Raw genomic sequence first — 20,449 nt, forward strand, 5'->3', positions numbered from 1 at the left:
AAAAAAAAATAAAAGCAAACAAAACAAAATCGAAACAGGCGTTTTCTTGAAGTAAATCTACATGTACGTTAGTTTAAACAACTTATCAAAAGAGGGAGCGCATCATCCCATGTGCACGAGGAATATCATGGTTTTTTTTTTTTTTAAATAATTAAGATCTATTTCTGAGTGTATAGCTATGTAGAACATTCATTACCAGTATTCATGTGCACATTGCATTCTTATGACTTTTCTCGCTAGTATTCATATACTTTTTCCTTTGTTCGCGACCATTTTCGGATTGCGGAAAATTCATAATCCATTCGATCTTTTGTTCACAAGAAATTCTCTCTCTCTCTCTCTCTCTCTCTCTCTCTCTCTCTCTCTCTCTCTCTCTCTCTCTCTCTCTGTATGACAATTTATTTACAATTACAGCTCAACAATTAAGAGAGCTCGATGGTCGTTGCCATTTTTAGACGGGTTTTCTCTCCTTTAGAAGAAGAGCTCTATATAAAAGGGGTGATATATATATTTTTTTTTTCTTTGCTGAGTAATAGCTTAATTATAGCTTAACAAATCTTATCTTAAATTCATAGGTAGATCTGATGGTGAACCTGTTGACCAACTAGCCTTTTTAAACGATTACATGTTTACTTATACTAACTTCTTTATATAAAAAAAAGATCAAGTTAACAATAGGCGGTTCTAAACCTTTGATGTCATCAGTAGCTGCGTATATTTATCTACATCCAGCAATCCACTGAGGATGGTGAATCAGTCCTTGGTTTGGTAGTGATGACAGTGGCGTACGTAGTCACGCATTAATTTGACCCTATAAGTGTATACGACTAACCAACGATAAAATGTAACTATATAAAAATATGAAAATAAATAAGTAAAATAAAATGAAAATGAAAAAAAAATTGATAAAAATAATGACGATATAAGTATAACGGGGGTCCTTTGGTATAAATATACCGGTATTCTGTAATATAGATTTGCAATACATACATTATATTGCTGGTCAATATTAATTGGCACATAGCTTTTTAGGTTAATAATTTATTAAAATAAAGTTATAAATATTCATAAATGTACAATCATGCAATTGTACATTTGAATTATATAATCTAAAATATACCGACTATAACATAAGTTTGAAAGCCCCCTACCTTCCTGCCCTCCCCTCTGACTTGCTTTAAATTTGATAAGTTGCAGTTGTTTTTTAAACCCAAAATGTAGAGTAAATTTCAATAATAAAAAAAAAAAAATTCTCAGAACATAGGGTCATGGGAAAAAAAGGGAAAAAATCGCAATTCTTGACATAAAAATGTTTCTGATAAAAAAAAAAATTACTTAGTTTTTTGTTATCATATTTTGACGTTTGATGATAGTTTAAAATTTCTCTATTATAAAAAGATGTCATACCGATATTGTGATATTTTTGTTATAAAGATATTAAATTGATTGATACCTTCAATTTGTACTAAATTAAAATAAAACGACATTCGATCTATATTTAAAGGTTTAAGATATCAGATAAATTAAAAAAAAATCTTCGTATTCTTCATATTAAAAAATAGATTAGCATTTGTTCTTAAAATTACCAAACAATAATGATAACAAGAAGTTCCATCTTAAAAGATTAATTAACTACATTTCGTTTGGGTAGAAATTTAAAGAAGGATAACTCTGACCATGCTCACCTAGCAGGAGTTATCGAAACTTGACATGGCGGACGGGGAATTAAAAACTCCCTTGTCGACAACGCCAACCGAAGATTTTAACCCACTGGCGGAAGATCCAGACAATTTCATCAGGTAGATTAGCTTATTGTAACTTAGATATTTTGCATAATCAAAATAATCGTGCTAAAACAATGCATCCGACCTGCATTAATGCTGCAAGCAAGCAGTGTCGTGAACGTCGTACATGTTATCTTGGACGGAATGACTAGGTGATACAAACATTGTATCATTGAGTCTTAGAATACACAAAATAAACACTTAGCTATCTGTTGGAAATTATTTACATTTGAAAGAGCTGTAAGACAGTGTTTCAAAAAATGATTCTGTGTAAATGGGTTCAAGGTTAGTGTTGATAAAAAAGGGGCTTGGAAAGGGGAGGGGGGTGGTAAGACATTAGTGCGTTGTCGACCTGGTTAGAACAGCGTTTGATGAAATTGAAATAAGACTGTAATGTTTGATGCAGGGTGTTTTTGTTGGTTCATCAATCCTTGGAGTTACATATGCCAAATTACATGTAAGGTGCAATAATGATAAACATGATAAAAAATTCCTAGCCTGAGAGAGAGAGAGAGAGAGAGAGAGAGAGAGATTTGTTGCATTATTTAAACAGTGTTATGAATGATTTATTTTGTGTTTTTCTATGGTTATGACATATTAATGCCATATTTATGAAGTGTGAAGTGAAATTTAATTTTGTCAGTTTTATTTTTTTTTTCTCAGTGGACATTCTCCTCAAAGACAAGGTCATCATGATGCAGATTGTAGTGGAAGTGAAGAAGAGAGTGATTACCAATGTAATTCTATGGAAGAAATGTCAACAGGAAACTTGTATGGTGTCACCCCACCAACTTATATGCGTGGAGTAAAAAGAGACAAGAAAAAACACCAGACAAACATTCAAAAATCATCCTATAAACAATTCACAGAACTGAAGAAGGCCTCCAAGAAGTCCCATCGAAATGCGGTTATAAAAGAAAGGTATGCAAATGACCCTTTATTTTGCAAACTTGGACATATAGACTCTGATGACAATTTAGACAAGGATTTTGCAGACGATAAAGATAAGAGAAGCATGGATCGACGAGAAATGAGAAAGAAAAGCATGACTAAAACAATTGCTCATGAGCGCTTGGCGAAAAGAAGTTCTAGCGATTTAGCTGCCATAGACACATCTACAGTGGATGTTCCTGTGCCTCAGGCGGCCGCAAAATTTGACACCTCTGGAAGATTTTCTTCCTTTAATTTCGGCAGTAAATTGCCAGTGGATAGTTCCGGCAGATTCACATCGTTTAATTTGAAATCTCATCCCCTCTCCATGATGGGACAGTCTCTGAGCTCAAGCTGGTCTGTTGGAAGGAGTGAACACAGGAGGCAGTCTGTGGTAAATGTGGAAGTGCCCAAAGAGAGAGTGGATTTTTTCAAGATATTCTCAACGCTGCTTAATATGGGCTCAAATTCCAAAAAAGAGAAAGACGCAAAGGGAGTGAAAGAAAAAATGAGTTACAGAAGGCAGATCAGTTCAGAGCAGGAATTGTGGCAAGAACGTTACAAGGATTACCTGTGGCTGGAACTTCAGATGGAAAAAAATGGATTTCAGAATCAGCTTGAACAGGAGGAATTTCTACAAAATGAGAGAGCAAAAATTCCAGGTGTGATTGAAGAGATATTGAATTTTAGGTTTGAATGTTCAGTAGAACTTAGTGACAGCAAGAGTGAAGAAGATTCCTATGCTAATCGGCAGAATGAAGGGACTGCATATTCATTCACTCTTTCAAGTGAAACTGTCGCTCAACAGAGGGAAGCTTTGAAATACGTCCAAGAATTGCTGGACAAACTAGATTCTTGTGAGAAACTGTTTCCAACATCAAGGTCCTTTGCAAAAGAATATGAAATGTATAAAAATGAACAATTTACTCAAAGAGTGAAATCACTTTATCTTTGGCAAAGTATTACCAAAGATCTGTGCCACAAAATAAAAAAATTAGGACTAGTACTTGGTGCACAACACGCATCAGATTTAGACTGGCCAGTTATAGAAAGTCCCCGATCATCGGAGGAATTTGATTTTACAGGTTTAAATAGAGTAGATATTCCTAAAATTCAAGAATCTGTCAGTGGAAATAGCGAAGACGAAGTTGAAATTCCATCACCAGAATGTTTAGGTGCACAGACAGACAATGCTAAGCGTGTAACGTTTACACTCCATCCTTCAAGGGCATCAAAGATCAGTAGTCCGGACTCCTCTGAGATTCCTTCGAGAGGATCCAAGTTGTCCTCGACCTACTCCCTCGGTAGTCTCTCTCGAGCCTCCAGTGAAGCCAGCCTTGATGAGCTGCATCACACTTCAGCCAAACTGTTGTTTAGAAAGTATGTAGACAAGACATTAAAGCGAATGGGCATGAATAAAATGTTGTTGAGGTTCAAAGAGCTCTTGGACAGAACGTTACAGAGAGCAAGAGAAGCTTTACAGAGACCAAAGACTCTCCCTCAGTTAGAAATGCAGGTAAACAAGTTTTAACATTTGCAGTAGTTTTAAAGAAATTTGCAGTTTTAATGCATTAGATTAGGATAATATCATGTTTATTTGTATTACAGTATCGACTAGACACAACTTAACACCAAAGCAGTCCATAAAAGCTGACCCCTGTTCTGGCCTTGGTCTGCATTTAAAAAAAAAAATGCATCTGATCTCAGGTCTGATCAGGGTCTGTTATGGGTTTACTCGGGGTCGGTTCTTGGGGTTGGCTTTATGCACAAAAGCTGATTAATCTTTTTTCTTACAACCTGTAAACCCGCACCTAATATATTCCAAATACACAATCAAGTAGAGACTTTTGGTCATATTTCAGTAGCAATTTAAGGGTCTGCATCTGAAATCGGAGTCTGCTTTCGATGTTTGCTCTGGGTTAGCATGGGGTCTGCTTGGAGTCAGCTCTGGGTCCGCCATAGCAAACCCTAAGCAGACCCTGAGAGGACACAGGGAGCAGAATGGGGGTTTGGTTGGAGTCTGCTTTCTGTTAGGTTGGGTCTGGTCATACTGTATATGTACTGCTATACATCTCTTAATTGTTCACGTCTAGCACTTCAGATGTTATGTCAGTGTCTGATCTAAATTTTAGGTTTTATTCATTAATATAATTATAAAAGAAATAAATGAATAAAATTTCACTTTTTGTTCACTGTGATTATTGTATATTAATTTTTTGTACAAGTTATATATTTTTGCTTACTTGCACTTTTGATTTTGCAGGTTTTTTTAAATCAAATTATTCAATTTTATTTGCCACAGTTCATTCAATTGTACTTCTTTGCCGACAAATTTCAGGATTTTCAGTACTTTTGATTTGTGATTGTAGTCACCAGAGGTAGATGGCACAGTCCAGCTCTCATCCTCACCCTCCTTGGATCTCCACTACGCCGACGCTAGCTCCACATCCATCAATTTCCACCGAAGTTCCAGCCTCACAGATTTCGGAGCTTGGTGCGAACAGTTCATCCAGATGGGCTTGCCTTCATTCCAGTCCAGCTACCTATTCCTACTGCATGTGTTTTTGGAAGTCATTCATGAAGCCTTGCGGCTTCGCCTGGAGCAGAGACCTGTTATCGACCCCTCGTTTCTCAGCATAAGACCGGTATGTTTTCAAATTTCATGTTAATGGCTACATGTCTGGTATAATGGGCAATACTGTTTGTTCCTCTTGCTTTTGAAATGGAATTAGAGGCCTCCATTTTGCATTATCTTATCTAGCAACACATTCAGAGTCTAAAAACCAGGATTATTTATAGAAGAAATGAAACATCTTTTTAAAACTATGTATAGAACCTGTTTATAGTCATAGTCTTCATGAAACCATCTTTGTTTGGTTACGGAAGGACCAACCATTCATTGCTTATTACCAATACAAATTAATATTCATAATAATTACAATAATTACCACATGGATTCTGAAATGTACTAGTAAACCCATGCTTTGTGCATACTGTACTCTTTGAGATTTATTGTTCTATGTTAGCTTTTGAGAGAATGCAAAGAGGTTTTGAGGGGAGCGGTGATAGTCAAGCAGTATTTCCAGACCATGGTGGACGAGGTAACATCAGAAGGGGACACCAACACAATGAAAGATCTGGAAGAGTTTGACAACGATGTCCGCCAGATGTTAGAAGTAAGTTTAATAAGACCCACAAGATGTAACACGTAAATTTATGTCCTACAAGATTAGTGGTCCAAGTTGCGATTAAAATGATTTGCAACCAGAAATTATGAGTATTTTGCATATTTGTGACAGAGTAAATCCCGGCCAGCAATCATCTTTTATAAGTGTAAATGTAACTCTGAGCATTGCACAAGATGTTGGACATAAATTATGTTCCACAAGAAGTTAGATTCAAGTTTATATACTGCAATATGTCAGACCTAAGTTATAGTCTCGCAAGATATTACACATAAGTAAATGTCTCGCAAGATGCTAGACTAAGTTAAAGTCTTGCAAGATGTTAGACTTAAGTTAAAGCCTCACAAGGTGTTAGACTTAATTTAAAGTCTCAGAAGAAGTTAGATGTTGGTTTTTATCCTTGCTAAGAAGTATTACAGAGTCTGTGTTAAGTATCGAAGTCTTTTTGTATTCCCCAACATCACAACTCATAGATTTAGGAGATTTGATTACAGGCATAAACTCTTTGTATTTGTACTTGCTGCAGGTGTATTTCACATACCTACAGAGCTGGATGTTGGCTCTCCAGAGTCTCCCTGAGGCATCTCTCAGTCTGAAAAATGTCCTGGAGTCAGAATGGCTCTTCACCAAGCAGATATGTCCCCATGTTATTGGAGGGGAGGCAGAAGCAGGCAAACGATTCAGGTATTAGAATGTTGTATACAGGCCCTGTATACACTCCATCCCTGTATTACAGAGTTATTTTTGCTCTCGTAATTTTCACCCTTCTCCACATGCAATCAGTTTTGCCCCATTTTGGAGTCTTCCAGACAAAGTTGTGTTTAGAGAGAGCCAATATGAGATATTCAGATTAATCCAGTCTTAAATTTTTCCACTGACAAGAAACGTGAAAGGTGCGAAATGAAACAGGGGCGAATATTCACCTAAATACAGTACATGTACTGGCTACAGACTTCATAATGATATTCTAAAACAGCCAATTTAGGTTTAAATTTTTACAAAGGTGTGATTTTGAAGGGTGAAGGAGAAGACAGCTCAATGTTTTTTTAAATCACTTTAGTGACATGGATTTTACATGTGCTTTCAGCTCGCTGGCCAGTAGTCTGCTGAATTCAATTGCGGACTTTTTGGAGAGCGGAATTGATGATTTCTCAACAAGCCTGTACAACTTAACGATCAACGATGACAGCGTGGATAGATCAGACCCAGGGGAGAAGGACACTAACAACAACAACGACAGCAACACCAATGATGAAGTGCAGGATCAACAGAAGATGGTGATCCAGGATATCAGGTCAGAAGTACAGGCAATATATATACGATATTTGTCTCATGATGGTGAATCTAATAGCATTTTATATCTCTCTATAGTATTTGTCTCATGTGTAGGCTTTGTATCTCTTTATGGTTATTGTCTCATATGCAGACTTTATATCTCTTAATGATATTTATATCATATGCAGGCTTTATATCTCTGTATGATATTTGTCTCATATGCAGGCTTCTTAATGATATTTATCTCATATGCAGGCTTTATATCTCTGTATGATATTTGTCTCATATGCAGGCTTCTTAATGATATTTGTCTCATATGCAGGCATTATATCTCTCTAGGATATGCGTCTCAAGTGCAGACTTTACATATCTCTATGATATTTGTCTCATGTGCAGACTTAAAATCTCTTAATGATATTTATCTCATATGCAGGCCTTATATCTCTATTCGATATGTGTCTCAAGTGCAGGCTTTACATATCTCTATTAATCAAATCAACAACAACATTTCAGCGAAAATCATTTAAAACTATAATAGTATATTTCACTATGTTATTTGTCTGGGAACAGTAAAAGTAGAAGCATTTTAGAAGCATTCTATACCATGGACACAGAAATTCACTAATTTAAAAAATGAAATCATACTCTCCCTCCCACCCACCCCCCCCCCCCCCCAAAAAAAAAAAATAAAATAAATTAATCTTTAAGTTTTTCAGGCGAACAATTTTTTAAGATGGCAAAATAATACAATGTATAAGAATAAATGTGGCAACTTTTATCAAAATTATATGATGTTCAACAAACAATCTTATACTCATCGACATATTTGATTTTGTTTGCATGTCAGAAAATTCAAAAGTTTTCAATTTAAAAGAGATTATGAAAAAATTGAAAATTAGACAATCTCAAAAATTACTGGATATACGGTATCATTGTATTGAAATTCTGTTATTCAAGATGCCTTTCAAATTATGTTTGTTACATCTGTGTGTTAATGATAATGTATTGATTTTACAGGCATCTGTTTCAACAGACATCAAGAAATTGCAAAAAACTCTTCAATGAAGCAAGAGAAAGGGCTTCAAAAGCATTAGGATTTGCAAAAGCACTGCGAAAGGTATCCTTACTTTATTCTAGAATTTGAATCTTCTAGATTAAAGTGAAAGACGTAATGTGGAGATTTTCTAAAGTAAGCTAAATTTTAAAACTGGCATGTACATGTACATGATGTATTTTACAGATTTATGATTCAACATAAGACTTGCAAGATCTAAAGGTATCAGATGTACAATTGACCAAAAAATGATAGCCAGCGCGAGTTATTCAATTTTGTATGCGCACACCATTGCAGTTATGAGACCTGATTTTTCAAAAAATAATGATTCAATGCTCAAATACCAAAATATGAATCAACCATAAATGACTCTGTGATGTTGTAATAAGCATGCATTTTTTACATGATAAGATTATGTACTCATACCACACATAACATCGGACATGGGAAATCTGGCTGAACTTGTCAATCAAATTTTGAGTATTTGATTTCTGTAAACAGCAAAGTGAAACAAATTGACTTTAAACCAGTCGGAATTGGTATCTAATAGCATTATTTGAATGATATAAAATCCAGCGATTTGAAAAAGAGTGAAAAATGTACCGTTCATGCACATACATGTAATATGAAATGCGAATCCCGATGAAAAATTGCAATCAGTGATTAGAAATTTCATTATTTGACTCTTGGTTACATGATTTACGGAAAAAAACAAGGATATGTTTAAACACAGTAATTAAAATAAATGTGTACAAGCATTTTAACCAAGAAATCCATTATGCATGGTACTTATTAAAAATAGTTAGTAGCATGCCGTTATACAAATGTAAGGTCCAAAACACTCTGTATGTATAATAATGAAATTAGGAATACAAAAAATTGAACAAATTGAATAGGGCCATACAATTACCAGATTACCCCAATTCAAGTTATGCACAGTCACAATATCTACAAAACCAATAATTAAAACGACTTAACGGTACTCAGTATTTTTCGACGAAATACGCGACTTGTGCACTGCAAACTTTACTCTATAAATTAGGGTTTTTTTTCTTCACATTATTGCAATAGCGCCGGGGGAAAAAATAACTTCATACAACGGCAAATGATGTAAAGCTGCTCCTAGTCACAATCAGCGTTAGGGGGGAAAGTTAAAATAACTCATTTTAAAATTATGAAAAAAAATATTGCTTGACTTAATGCATCAATTGTTAATTCTTTATTGTTTATTATGTTAAATAAATAATGGTGCGACTTTTTGAAAATTCATTTCAAGCTCCGTAATCTACCGAGCTCATCCTGGAAAATCCCGAGCTCTCGGGCTCAATTGTACATCCGATACCATAAGTGAAATTATTTGACATGTTTGAAACATAATTCCTACAACTCAGATCATGCATATGAAAATAATATGCCAAATTTTGCCCGAGTGAATGATGTTGTGCTGTAATGAGAAGTATTTTTTTGTTATTGAAGGATCTGGAAATAGCCGCTGACTTTAACATTGCAGTGACCACAGTTGAGCTTTTAGCTAAACTAAAAACAGCTAATTTTGTGATGGTAAGTGTGTGATTGTGTCTTTAGCTCGAAGCAGTGAACCTAGGCCATTTTCTTTACACTCTATAACAGAAGGTGACCTTGAGCATTTTATCAAATAATGCTACAGAACCAGTTAATTTTAATGGATTCTTTGATTGGGATTGTATATATTATTTAAGACAAGTATCTTCTGCAGGTAAATTGGAAATTTCTTTCAGTGAAGAAAAGACAAAATATTTGTTTTTTCTTTAAGGTCAACTTCTCGACCAATGACCCTGGATATCTGATGTTCATCCCGTCCAGAATCGCTGACAACCGACGCCTCATCTTGCAGCTGTTAAATGTGACTTGTGGACGAGAAGACTTAAGCGCCTCAATACAAGACCTGGGTACGCTCAAAGAGGACGGCTACCTACTAATGGTGTGTTGTCAGGGTGGGCAGGGGAGTGTGAAGGACTGCCCCTGCTGGTTCGGTCAAATCGTCAAAGTGGACCCAACAGCTGAAACGGCCATTGCATTGTCTCACATACAGGTACCATTTATACCCTCAACTGTTATGTAAAATATTCAGGTACCTCTATCATAATGTACAGTAAGCATTTACCAGCAGGTGTAATTTACACTTATTAATATGAGAAAAATTATATAAATGTAAATACTACAAAAATGGCCATGTTTGAATTGATTGGACTATTATAATAGGAAAATTTTTGTACCATGAAAATTAAATGTCTTTTTTGTGTTTTGATTAAGAGGGCTGGATGATCATGGGCATTTATAGACTATATTTATCTCCGTAAAAAGAAGATCTCTGTATAAAGATATACAGAATTATTCATATTTTAAAGCTAAGATAGTTAAAATACTTTTTTACTAAATAATAGTTTATAGCTTTAAAAATCATAGATTACCTAAATATTTAAGATGAATCTGGTGGGTGGACACTTTGAATAGTAATACAGTAAAACTTGTTTAGTACGAACACAGATATAACGCATTCTCGGATATAGCGAAGGTTTTTGGAGTCCCGGTAAAATTCTTAACAAACCTTTGCACAATTTTACGGCTATAACAAATTCGGATATAACAAATTTACGGATATAGCGTACTGATTTTGAATCCCGTAGAAGTTAATAATAACGAAATTTAACATTTTTATAATGAATTTCCTTCAGTTTAATAAAGTTTGCAATACTTATATTTAACATAATAGTTTGAATAAATTTATTTTCATATAAATTTTTCGACTCACAATCATTATAGGTATCAAAGTAATGTATTTTTATTCTAAGCCTCAATTAGTAAAAATTGGATGTGTCTTGTGAAAGAAAACATATGTTATATAGTGAATTAACTATAGTTATTATTAGAAATTTGTTATACGGATATAACGAATTACGGATATAAAGGAGTAAATCCTTTGGTCCATAGGACTTCACTATAACCAAGTTTTACTGTATAAAGGTTGATAGTAATGATATGATTGAGATTGTTTGTTGTTTACATGGTTTGTTTAATTGTTTTGTTCATTTGTAGGTAGAGGGTCTACTGCTGGTTGTTATTCATTCCTCTCAGCTCAGCGCCCAGAGAAAGGAGTTTGAATCCTTGATGGGGAAAACAGTGCAACTTGTGAATGAGCAGACATCTTGTCATCAAGCCATTGCCGAATCCTTGACAGAGCTGAAGGTAATAACTGGTGTTCTCTGATACTGTTAATTAAATTCCTGTTCACGGAAATAAGTTTATAAAACTTGTATTAATTAGATTATCTTTGCTGATCTACCTGAAATAAAAAAGACAATAATTTACTTTTATGAGTACATATATAATATACATGTACTGGTAGCTAGAAATTAAGTTTATTTCTTTTTATTATACCCCCCGCAAACGAAGTTTGGGGGGGTATATAGGAATCACCTTGTCCGTCCGTCCGTCTGTCCGTCCGTCCGTCTGTCTGTTCAATTCATGTCCGGTCCATTTCTTTCGTATGGAGAAACATTGGAAGTTCTTACTTTACACAAAGATTGCTTATGACCTAAGGGTGTGTCACGACGTTGACCTAAGGTCATTTGGGCAAGGTCAAGGTCACTGGCAGAAAAAGTGCAAAATTCGTGTCCAGTCCATATCTTTCTTAAGGAGAAACATTGGAAGTTCTTACTTCACACAAAGATTCCTTATGACCTAAGGGTGTGTCACGATGTTGACCTAAGGTCATTTGGGCAAGGTCAAGGTCACTGGCAGAAAAAGTGCAAAATTCGTGTCCGGTCCATATCTTACTTAAGGAGAAACATTGGACGTTCTTACTTTACACAAAGATTGCTTATGACCTGAGGGTGTGTCATGATCTTGACCCAAGGTCATTTGGGCAAGGTCAAGGTCACTGGCAGAAAAAATGCAAAATTCGTGTCCAGTCCATATCTTTTTAATGGAGAAACATTGGAAGTTCTTATTTCACACAAAGATTCCTTATAACCTAAGGGTGTTTCATGACGTTGACCTAAGGTCATTTTGGCAAGGTCAAGGTCACTGGCAGAAAAAGTGCAAAATTCGTGTCCGGTTCATATCTTTTTAATGGAAAAACATTGGAAGTTCTTACTTCACACAAAGATTCCTTATGACCTAAGGGTGTGTCATGACCTTGACCCAAGGTCAATTGAGGAAGTTCAAGGTCATTGTGTAAAAAAAATCGGACTCAGTATACCAATAATTCAAAATGTTTATATATTAAATGGCTGCTTAACATGTGGAATTTTGTTTGATTCGAGTCCTGTTTGTTAACATAAGGATTCAAATGTCCTCGTGCATTAACAGATAACTTGAACTAAAATGGAATTTAAAGAATAGAAATTACTTTGTGTACTCATATTAGCATTAATAGTTTCAAAAAATAGAGCAGTTGTTATTTATAAAAAATGGACGGTGAAATAGAATCATCCAATAGTTTCTATAATAGAAAAAATATGAGTTATGATTTTTTCGTAGCGGGGGGTATCAATTGTGAGCTTGCTCACAGTACCTCTAGTTTAATTTGGTCACTTTCTTGTTCAAAAAATTAAATGCATTTAATATTTAAAATGACTTTGAATCTGAGCACAATGTTTAAGCAGATTAAATACATTTAATACACAAGTTATGTTTTACAATATAGACATCATTTAATTTGATAAGGCAATCAAATACATGCAGCAAGTTACAACCAAAATTAAATTATTTATTATTGTAATAGAGCTCTGCAATGGAACTTCAGGAGAGAGTGGTCCAAGCCATCAAATCGGTGGACGAAAAGTTTTACTGTGAAGAAATGGCAAACTTTGACGACAACGAGAGGAACCATCTTTTGAATCTCTACAGAGAAACCATGCTCAAAGGATACAACTTTGGGTTTGAGGTGAATACCTTTTTAACCCTTGCCCTGATTTGTTTTCCTTTGGAAAATAGCAACATTTTATTCAATATCTTAAAGGTGTTATTTATTTTCTATTTTGTTTCTTGTTTAAGTTAATAAATTTTTACCATAGATTGACTTTAACAATGTTAACCCTGATTAATTTTTATTAATTAGAATTAGGATTCAGTTAATTCAATGGCTGTTTTGTTAAAGTTTCATTTATTGATTGCAATTTAATTTTTGTCCCTTTTCTCTATCTCGGGTATATTGGTACATTTTACGTTGTACTTAGTGAAATCTCAAAGCATTTATTAATGATTGATAGATAATTATTTGTTTATATTATGATTGATAATGAATCTGAGTTTGAGGAAGAGAATGGGGGAAATTGAAATTGAAAGATTTTTTATTTTAAAAATAAAATTCTTTAAATTTGAATAATTTTTGAATTTATGTAACTTTATATAGATGCCATAGTGTGCAAGTACAATAGATGTATTTTGGATGAGTGACACATTTTACGTGGCATTTGCTATTCTGTGTCTTTTAAACGTCTAAGTTTTGTGTTTATGCATGTATGATACATATTGTTACATGTTTATGCAGTATCTTAGAGAGGTGACTCGCCTGGTCTCAGGCGACACCAAACAGAGGCTGAGCAAACGACTCGTTAACTTTGCCAAAGAGTGGATGGCCTTTGTCACAAACAAATGTGAGAAAGGGAGAGGCATGATGCCCAAGTAAGTACAGAACAACAAATAAATAGTGGATACAAAATTACATATCAACAAGGCAACTTAGAATATAATCTATCTTTTACTATTTAGGTGGGCTAGTCAAGGAATGGACTTTCTCATTGTTGCATGTAAACCTAAGGTTCTGGCTTGCTTGACAGATGAAGAATATTAGGCAAGTATTGGAGTAAAGTTTCAAAAAGCCCATATGTAGAAAAGTAATTATTACTTGGCTGTTAAGTATCATCTCACTTATTAATAAAATATATAATTATGTAGATATTGAGATGGGGCATCAATTAATTCTTTATACTGTGGAATTTGAATTTTGATATGGGCCAAGTCTCATGTATTGTCAATCATTTACAAGTAAAAGGGGTCATTATTTTCTTAATTTATTAATGAATAAATAATGTGGTTGACAATTCTTTGAGGATGTAAAATTATGCCCATCAAATGCATAGCATAGAAAAATTGAGCCACAATAAATGCTGATGACTTTGCATTATTGATATTTGATAATATAATATTGGTATTATCCTGATTGTTAACAAAGTAATGATGTTTATATAGGAATTGAAGAAGAGCATCAACAGTTGTATCAGTCATATGATCGGTTCAGCCGACCGGACACCTGTCAGTCCAACCCACAGTCAAGGTCAGTAGTTGTTGGAATCACTGCTTTGGGGTTTATAAAAATAAGCTATCCCAAAGTTCTGTAATATTGTATAACTTGGATAGAAATTTTATTCATCCCTTAAACAGATGTCAATTAGAAATTAGTACTGTGTATTTTACAGGAACGTCCCTCATTCCACACTCTTCCAGTGTCGACCCTGGCAGACAGCCCTATTTGCGGTATCCCTCGCGGTCTTCTGAGCAGGTACAGGGAAAGTTTAACAATTGTATTTTTTAACAGTTGAAGGGACAGAAGATTAGAAGCAAATGGACGGAAGAAAGCAGACGATAGATTAAAAGAGAGGAGACAGGCTCACCTCAGAGACTAGTTAGGGGTCATCAGGTTGTTGCTAGTCACGAGATCGAGCTTGAACACAACATTCCAGTGTACACTTTGGAGATTCTACTGGCCGTTGATTACCTACATGGTAAGACTTACTGGTAAATGTACACATATACAAGTGATGTCACAGTCATACTGGTACCTTTTTTTATGGCTTACGGCCATCTAGTTGCCGGATAATCTTTACGGCAAAGAGTTCAGTTATCTGAACATGCGCGACAAAAAATAGTTCTATTCGAATGTGTTTGTTGTTCATAATAAATATCTTTAAGCAAGATTATATTTTCCATATGTTATTATCACTTATGTTATTGTAACCAATATGAATTGACTTTATTTAAATAAACTCGAAATCTAACGCGAATGAATATTAACTGCAGTGTTTTCCCTAGGCCGTTTTTGCTATATATAGCCCCCCGCCATGCATCACACAGTGCCGCCATGCTTTCCGCTATGCATACTTACATGTATTATAAGCAAACAATCTTTTCCCAATTATTTCAGATCCTAACAGTGATAAGTAAATGTAAAGTTGTCGTTATTTTGTTCAATCTTCATAAAAACGTTTGCACCCGCAGAGAGCGTCGCTAACCTTGATCGACATCGATCTCAGCAAGGGGGAAAGTGTTTAATGGTTAAAGAACTGAAGTTATGATTGAGATATATTGAAACTGGGATTATAAATCAGTAATAAATGCATAAATAGAGGGGCAATTACTACTTGTTTTAATATAATGTGCCTTCTTCGACACCTCCGCCATTATCGAATGTTGGAGATTTTCCAAGATCTAAAAATAACACAATGTTCCCTCGATGGAGTTACCTTGGTTGTGCTATGATTGAACTGTTTATTTGTCGTAAAAATATTGGAAACTTGAGACCAAATGTACTCACATAAGAAAACAATATACAGTGAAGCTTGATTGCAAGTCATATACGGAAGCGATGTCACATTACTATAACATAGAGACATATCGTATAGTATGCCTCTGAAAATGACTGTGTACACATGTCATGTGAAGAGAGACTGACTGCAAAGTTATAGTGCAGTAATTAATTTTAATTAAATTTGATGTCAAAACAAGTTTGCTGTAATTGCATAGTTCTGCCTTTTTTTTGCCCTCCCTCCCCCTCCAAAGAGTTTATCTCTGTACAAAGAGAAAAAAATAAAATAGAAGGTGTTAGAACTGCCTTGTGAATCTATATTTCTTATAAAAGCTTGTGAAGGTCAGCCTCTTAAAAAAGTAGAAAAAAACCAGTAAAATATGAATAGATATACATTTATAAAATATAAATAAAATGGAATAATACTTGTTGGTGTAGATTTCATGAGAATTCATTAATTATAGTACATAACATGCAGTACATTTCATCATTTGGTTATATTATTTTTACGCGCAATGATTTCGCGCTGGCTGTGGCGCTGTTACGTCGCACCGTGCACCAACTCTCGCGCAAGTTCATAGTGCATAGGAATACAAGGTATACTGATATTTGAGAGCATGTTGGTTTTAAGTGTTTTTGTGTCCTATATAGTTGAATGAATTTACAGTTAATGTACTTCAGTCTTTGGATAAAAGAAAGAAACAAATTGTCTCATATTGTAGTTTGAGTCTGACATCATCATTATTATTTTATGCAGTCTATGATTTTCCTAAAAGCAATGGTGGTTTCAACCAATTGATAAAAGAGGCGTCTAGATTTCATTCCTGTCTCTTTCGGTCACTAAGGTTCGACCAATCAACAAATGGGGCATGTTGATATGGGTCCTGTTAGTTTCTATAGATCTATGAATTACATGTAGCTAGTTACTTTCTATAGAACTATAAATAAACTAAAGTTTCCGTAAGAAATAGAGGGAATCATACTCGATCCATGTAAATAAAGTCATATCAAACCCGTAAGCCATTATGGCCCTTCAGGCCTTTGATTTTTGTTTAGGCCACACCAATATAATTTCTTGTTCGTCGGACCCCGTGCGCTAAGTATTTAAGTAAAACATTACAAATAATATTATTATCAATTTTACCGCATCCAGGAAAATCTGTGCTGTTTTCTCTTCTATTTTCGCTCTATTTTATGCAATTTAAATAGTTTTAATTTGTAAATCAATTTCACTGCATGTCTGATGAACAAAAAATTATATTGGTGTGGCCTTAGCTATGTGTATGTAACATCAACCTCTAAAAAAGTTTGGTTTGATGTATTGGTTGGGAAGTGGAGGATGTGTGCTTGTTGAAATATTTAGTCTAAGATAACTTTAATTTTTGTTAGCAAAATTTTAATTAAATTATTTCCTATTGAATATGTCTGTCTGTCTGTCTCTCTCTCCCTCTCTATCTCTCTCAAAAACTCTCAGAGTGTGTATGTAATGTAATTTGCAGTGTTGATTGCAATACATTTGACATATAAACCTTACAGAATTATTACAGATTTTGAATTGCCAAACAACGAATCAATATAATGCCATTGTTGATGTTTACATCCATTTTATCGACATTATCGTTTCTATTGTTATGCAGATCCCACGACCATACCGTGAACTCAGGGAGAGGGGAACCTGTCCCCCTATCCCTCTTCTTTCTCTTCTGACAAGACTTGTAATGAGGTACATCTTTTAACCCCCAATGAACCCAATGTAATAAAACAACACGCGGTAAGGTAAGTTTATCATATCCAACCGAGAAATGAAATCATGAGGGATATGTAAATTTCTTATGCTGGTCAGTGTTTATTCAATATTTAAATACATATCAATAAATATTAGTCAGAAATTATTTGTAACTTTTTAAATCCGATTGCATTGCATATTTTTGTCACGATAATAGGTGTAAGTTCTTATTTTAGACTTTAAAATGAATCTACTATACCAACCGCATCGTAAAGTTTGGTTGCTGGCATTGAACTGTGACTGCCCAAGACTGATGAGGTCTGCTGAAAACTTTAATCTCTATAACACTGTTACATCCTTTTTGGCTGCCTCATCTTCATTAAGTGTCTTGGGCGTCACTGTTCATGGTAACATACCAGACACTAACATCATGAAGAGCAGCTGTTTGTAGAGAGGTATGACCCTACATGTATATATGTATGGTGTAAGTCTTCTGACCAATTTACAGCTTCAAAGGGTAACCACAGAGAAAAGACCCTCCAAGTGTGTGTGTGGGGGGGGGGGGGGTTGAGAGGGAGAGAGTGTTATTGGACCTATGGTGAACTTTGAGAGAGAAGCATATTATTTTTGATGTAGATTTTCACAATAGAGTTGTTCATCAAGAGTCAGACTGATATGAGGAGTGGATCTGATATGTCAGTGCTGAAGACATCAGTTAACGTAGGTAACTGTTGGAGCCAGGCTCACTTTGATTTAAGTCATGTCAATACAGCTGAAGAGTAATATGGTGAGAGAGGATTTAATATTTTGTCATCAACTGAGTATTTCCTCCATAATTTCTTGAAAAAAAAATGTTTATGTACAATTGTGAAAAAGCATAATCTAACTAGTTACCGGTAAATTAATTTTTATGGCGTCGAGCGAAGCTCGAAAGCCATCTAGGGATCGTACGTCCGGAAGTTACATTTTTAGGAGCCAAACAACTCAAATGAGTGCAAAGTTTTCGTATGTGTTTGAAGAAAAATAGATGACATACTTCAATTTCGAGCAGAACTGTACGTCAACAAAACAAGTTTGCAGATTCGAAATGGTTGCCGTCTTTAAAAATGTTCACATTTTATTGAAAACAATATGTCTCGGTTTCAGCGGATGAATACACTAGCACCGAGACACATGCGATAGCTGGGCTTACATACTCAATTTGGTTATGAAATGTACTAGCCTGCAAAATAGATTATTTTGTATCCATATCGAAAATTGACAATGCACAAATGTTTGATCTTGTAGAAACAAAACTTCCTAATCGAGCGATAATACATCTACAACCAAAAGTTAAGTGAACTACTTTCACTTTGTAAACAACGTGAATGGGTGCTTTCTTTTAACTACCCCCGATATTTTCGGCCCGTGTCATTTGGACCCTTGTGAATTTTAGATGAAATTGATAATAAGAGACAGAGTGGTTATCAGCAGTATACAATATATAGAATTAAACACAATAATAATTTTAATATTTATTTCCATATAAATAGAGAAAAAAATATAAAAAATTTATAACTCCTAAGATATCTCTATAAACTTAAATTTTCAATTGAAATTCAAAACTTTTTAAGAGGTGAGCAAATTTGTAATGGATTGTAATTTTATTAGTTATGTGATAAATAACATTTTCTATTTTTTTTTAAAGTTGACTAATGTGTTTTTTATTTTTTTATTTTCGATAATTTATGAAAAAAATACCAGCTTTTGAACTTGGTCATTTTTTGGCAAAATATTGCATATAGGGTACCCTCATTGTACAGATAAGTCCTCCTACAGTTTTCAAAATAGGAAGTTGTTCTTTTGCAGATCAATTATACATATATCAGAGGTATGCATATTGCTAGGATTTTGATTTTCGATAATTTATGAAAAAAATACTAGCTTTTGAACTTAGTCATTTTTTGGCAAAATAGTGCATATAGGGTACCCTCATTGTATGGATAAGTCCTCCTACAGTTTTTAAACTAGGAAGTTGTTCTTTTGCAGATCAATTAAACATATATCAGAGGTATGCATATTGCTAGGATTTTGATTTTCGATAATTTATGAAAAAAATACCAGCTTTTGAACTTAGTCATTTTTGGCAAAATATTGCATATAGCGTACCCTCATTGTACGGATAACTCCTCTTACAGTTTTAAAGATAAGAAGTTGTTCTTTTGCAGATCAATTATACATGTATCAGATGTGTGCATATTTCTAGGATTTTTATTTCTGATTATTTGTGAAAAAAATACCAGCTTTTGAACTATGTCTTTTTTAGCAAAATATTGCATATGGGGTACTTTATTTCACTGGATATGGGTTGACATGGATTATGGATACAGTTCGCATATAAAAAGAAAACCCGGTTAGCTGTCACATTGACAGCTTTTCACTTGTTTAAAAAATTATTTAGGTTTTTACTCTTCAAATTAACTTTAACTCGACGCCATTGTGGCCCTTCAGGCCTTTGATTATGTGTAAATATGAACACAGATGCATTGTTTAGCTTTTTTTAAAAAAATCTCAGTATTTATTAAAATATATCACATGCTTTGTTTCATACAGTACTTTATTGTTGACTTTACTTGAATTATTTCATGTTACATTCAGATTACGGACTTGCTTGTTCTCACACAAGCAGATTGTAGTTTCCATCATGGTAACCTTCACTTATACCAAACAACCGGCTGTTCGTTCTTTGTTTATAACTATGCAATCATACTGTTAAAGTGTAGATTCTAAATTATTCAAACTGTGACCTCTTAACCATAACTGGGCTCCAAGGAGGGGTTCAAATTTAAATATTGGAATATAGTTTAGATTTTAAATTGTTCAAAGCATGACCCCCCCAAACTCGTTCTGTTGTCTATAAAGAAGTTAAAATAAGAGAATAAGAAATTC

At 34.4% G+C, this 20,449-nt stretch overlaps 1 protein-coding gene across 1 annotated transcript; it reads left to right on the top strand.

The window, feature by feature from the left end:
• Positions 1-2,444: 2,444 nt before the first annotated feature.
• On the top strand, positions 2,445-14,064 carry LOC105334041 (mitogen-activated protein kinase kinase kinase 4-like). The gene is made up of 12 exons (XM_066072444.1): positions 2,445-4,230; positions 5,084-5,359; positions 5,741-5,890; positions 6,426-6,583; positions 6,987-7,193; positions 8,192-8,291; positions 9,705-9,788; positions 10,021-10,299; positions 11,304-11,453; positions 12,994-13,155; positions 13,762-13,895; positions 13,983-14,064. The coding sequence occupies exons 1-12, from the start codon at positions 2,530-2,532 to the stop codon at positions 14,062-14,064; spliced, it is 3,483 nt and encodes a 1,160-aa protein (XP_065928516.1). The 5' UTR covers positions 2,445-2,529.
• The last annotated feature ends 6,385 nt before the right edge of the window (positions 14,065-20,449 follow it).

This window comes from Magallana gigas, chromosome 9 (assembly GCF_963853765.1).
Source record: "Magallana gigas chromosome 9, xbMagGiga1.1, whole genome shotgun sequence".
Lineage (NCBI taxonomy): Eukaryota > Metazoa > Mollusca > Bivalvia > Ostreida > Ostreidae > Magallana > Magallana gigas.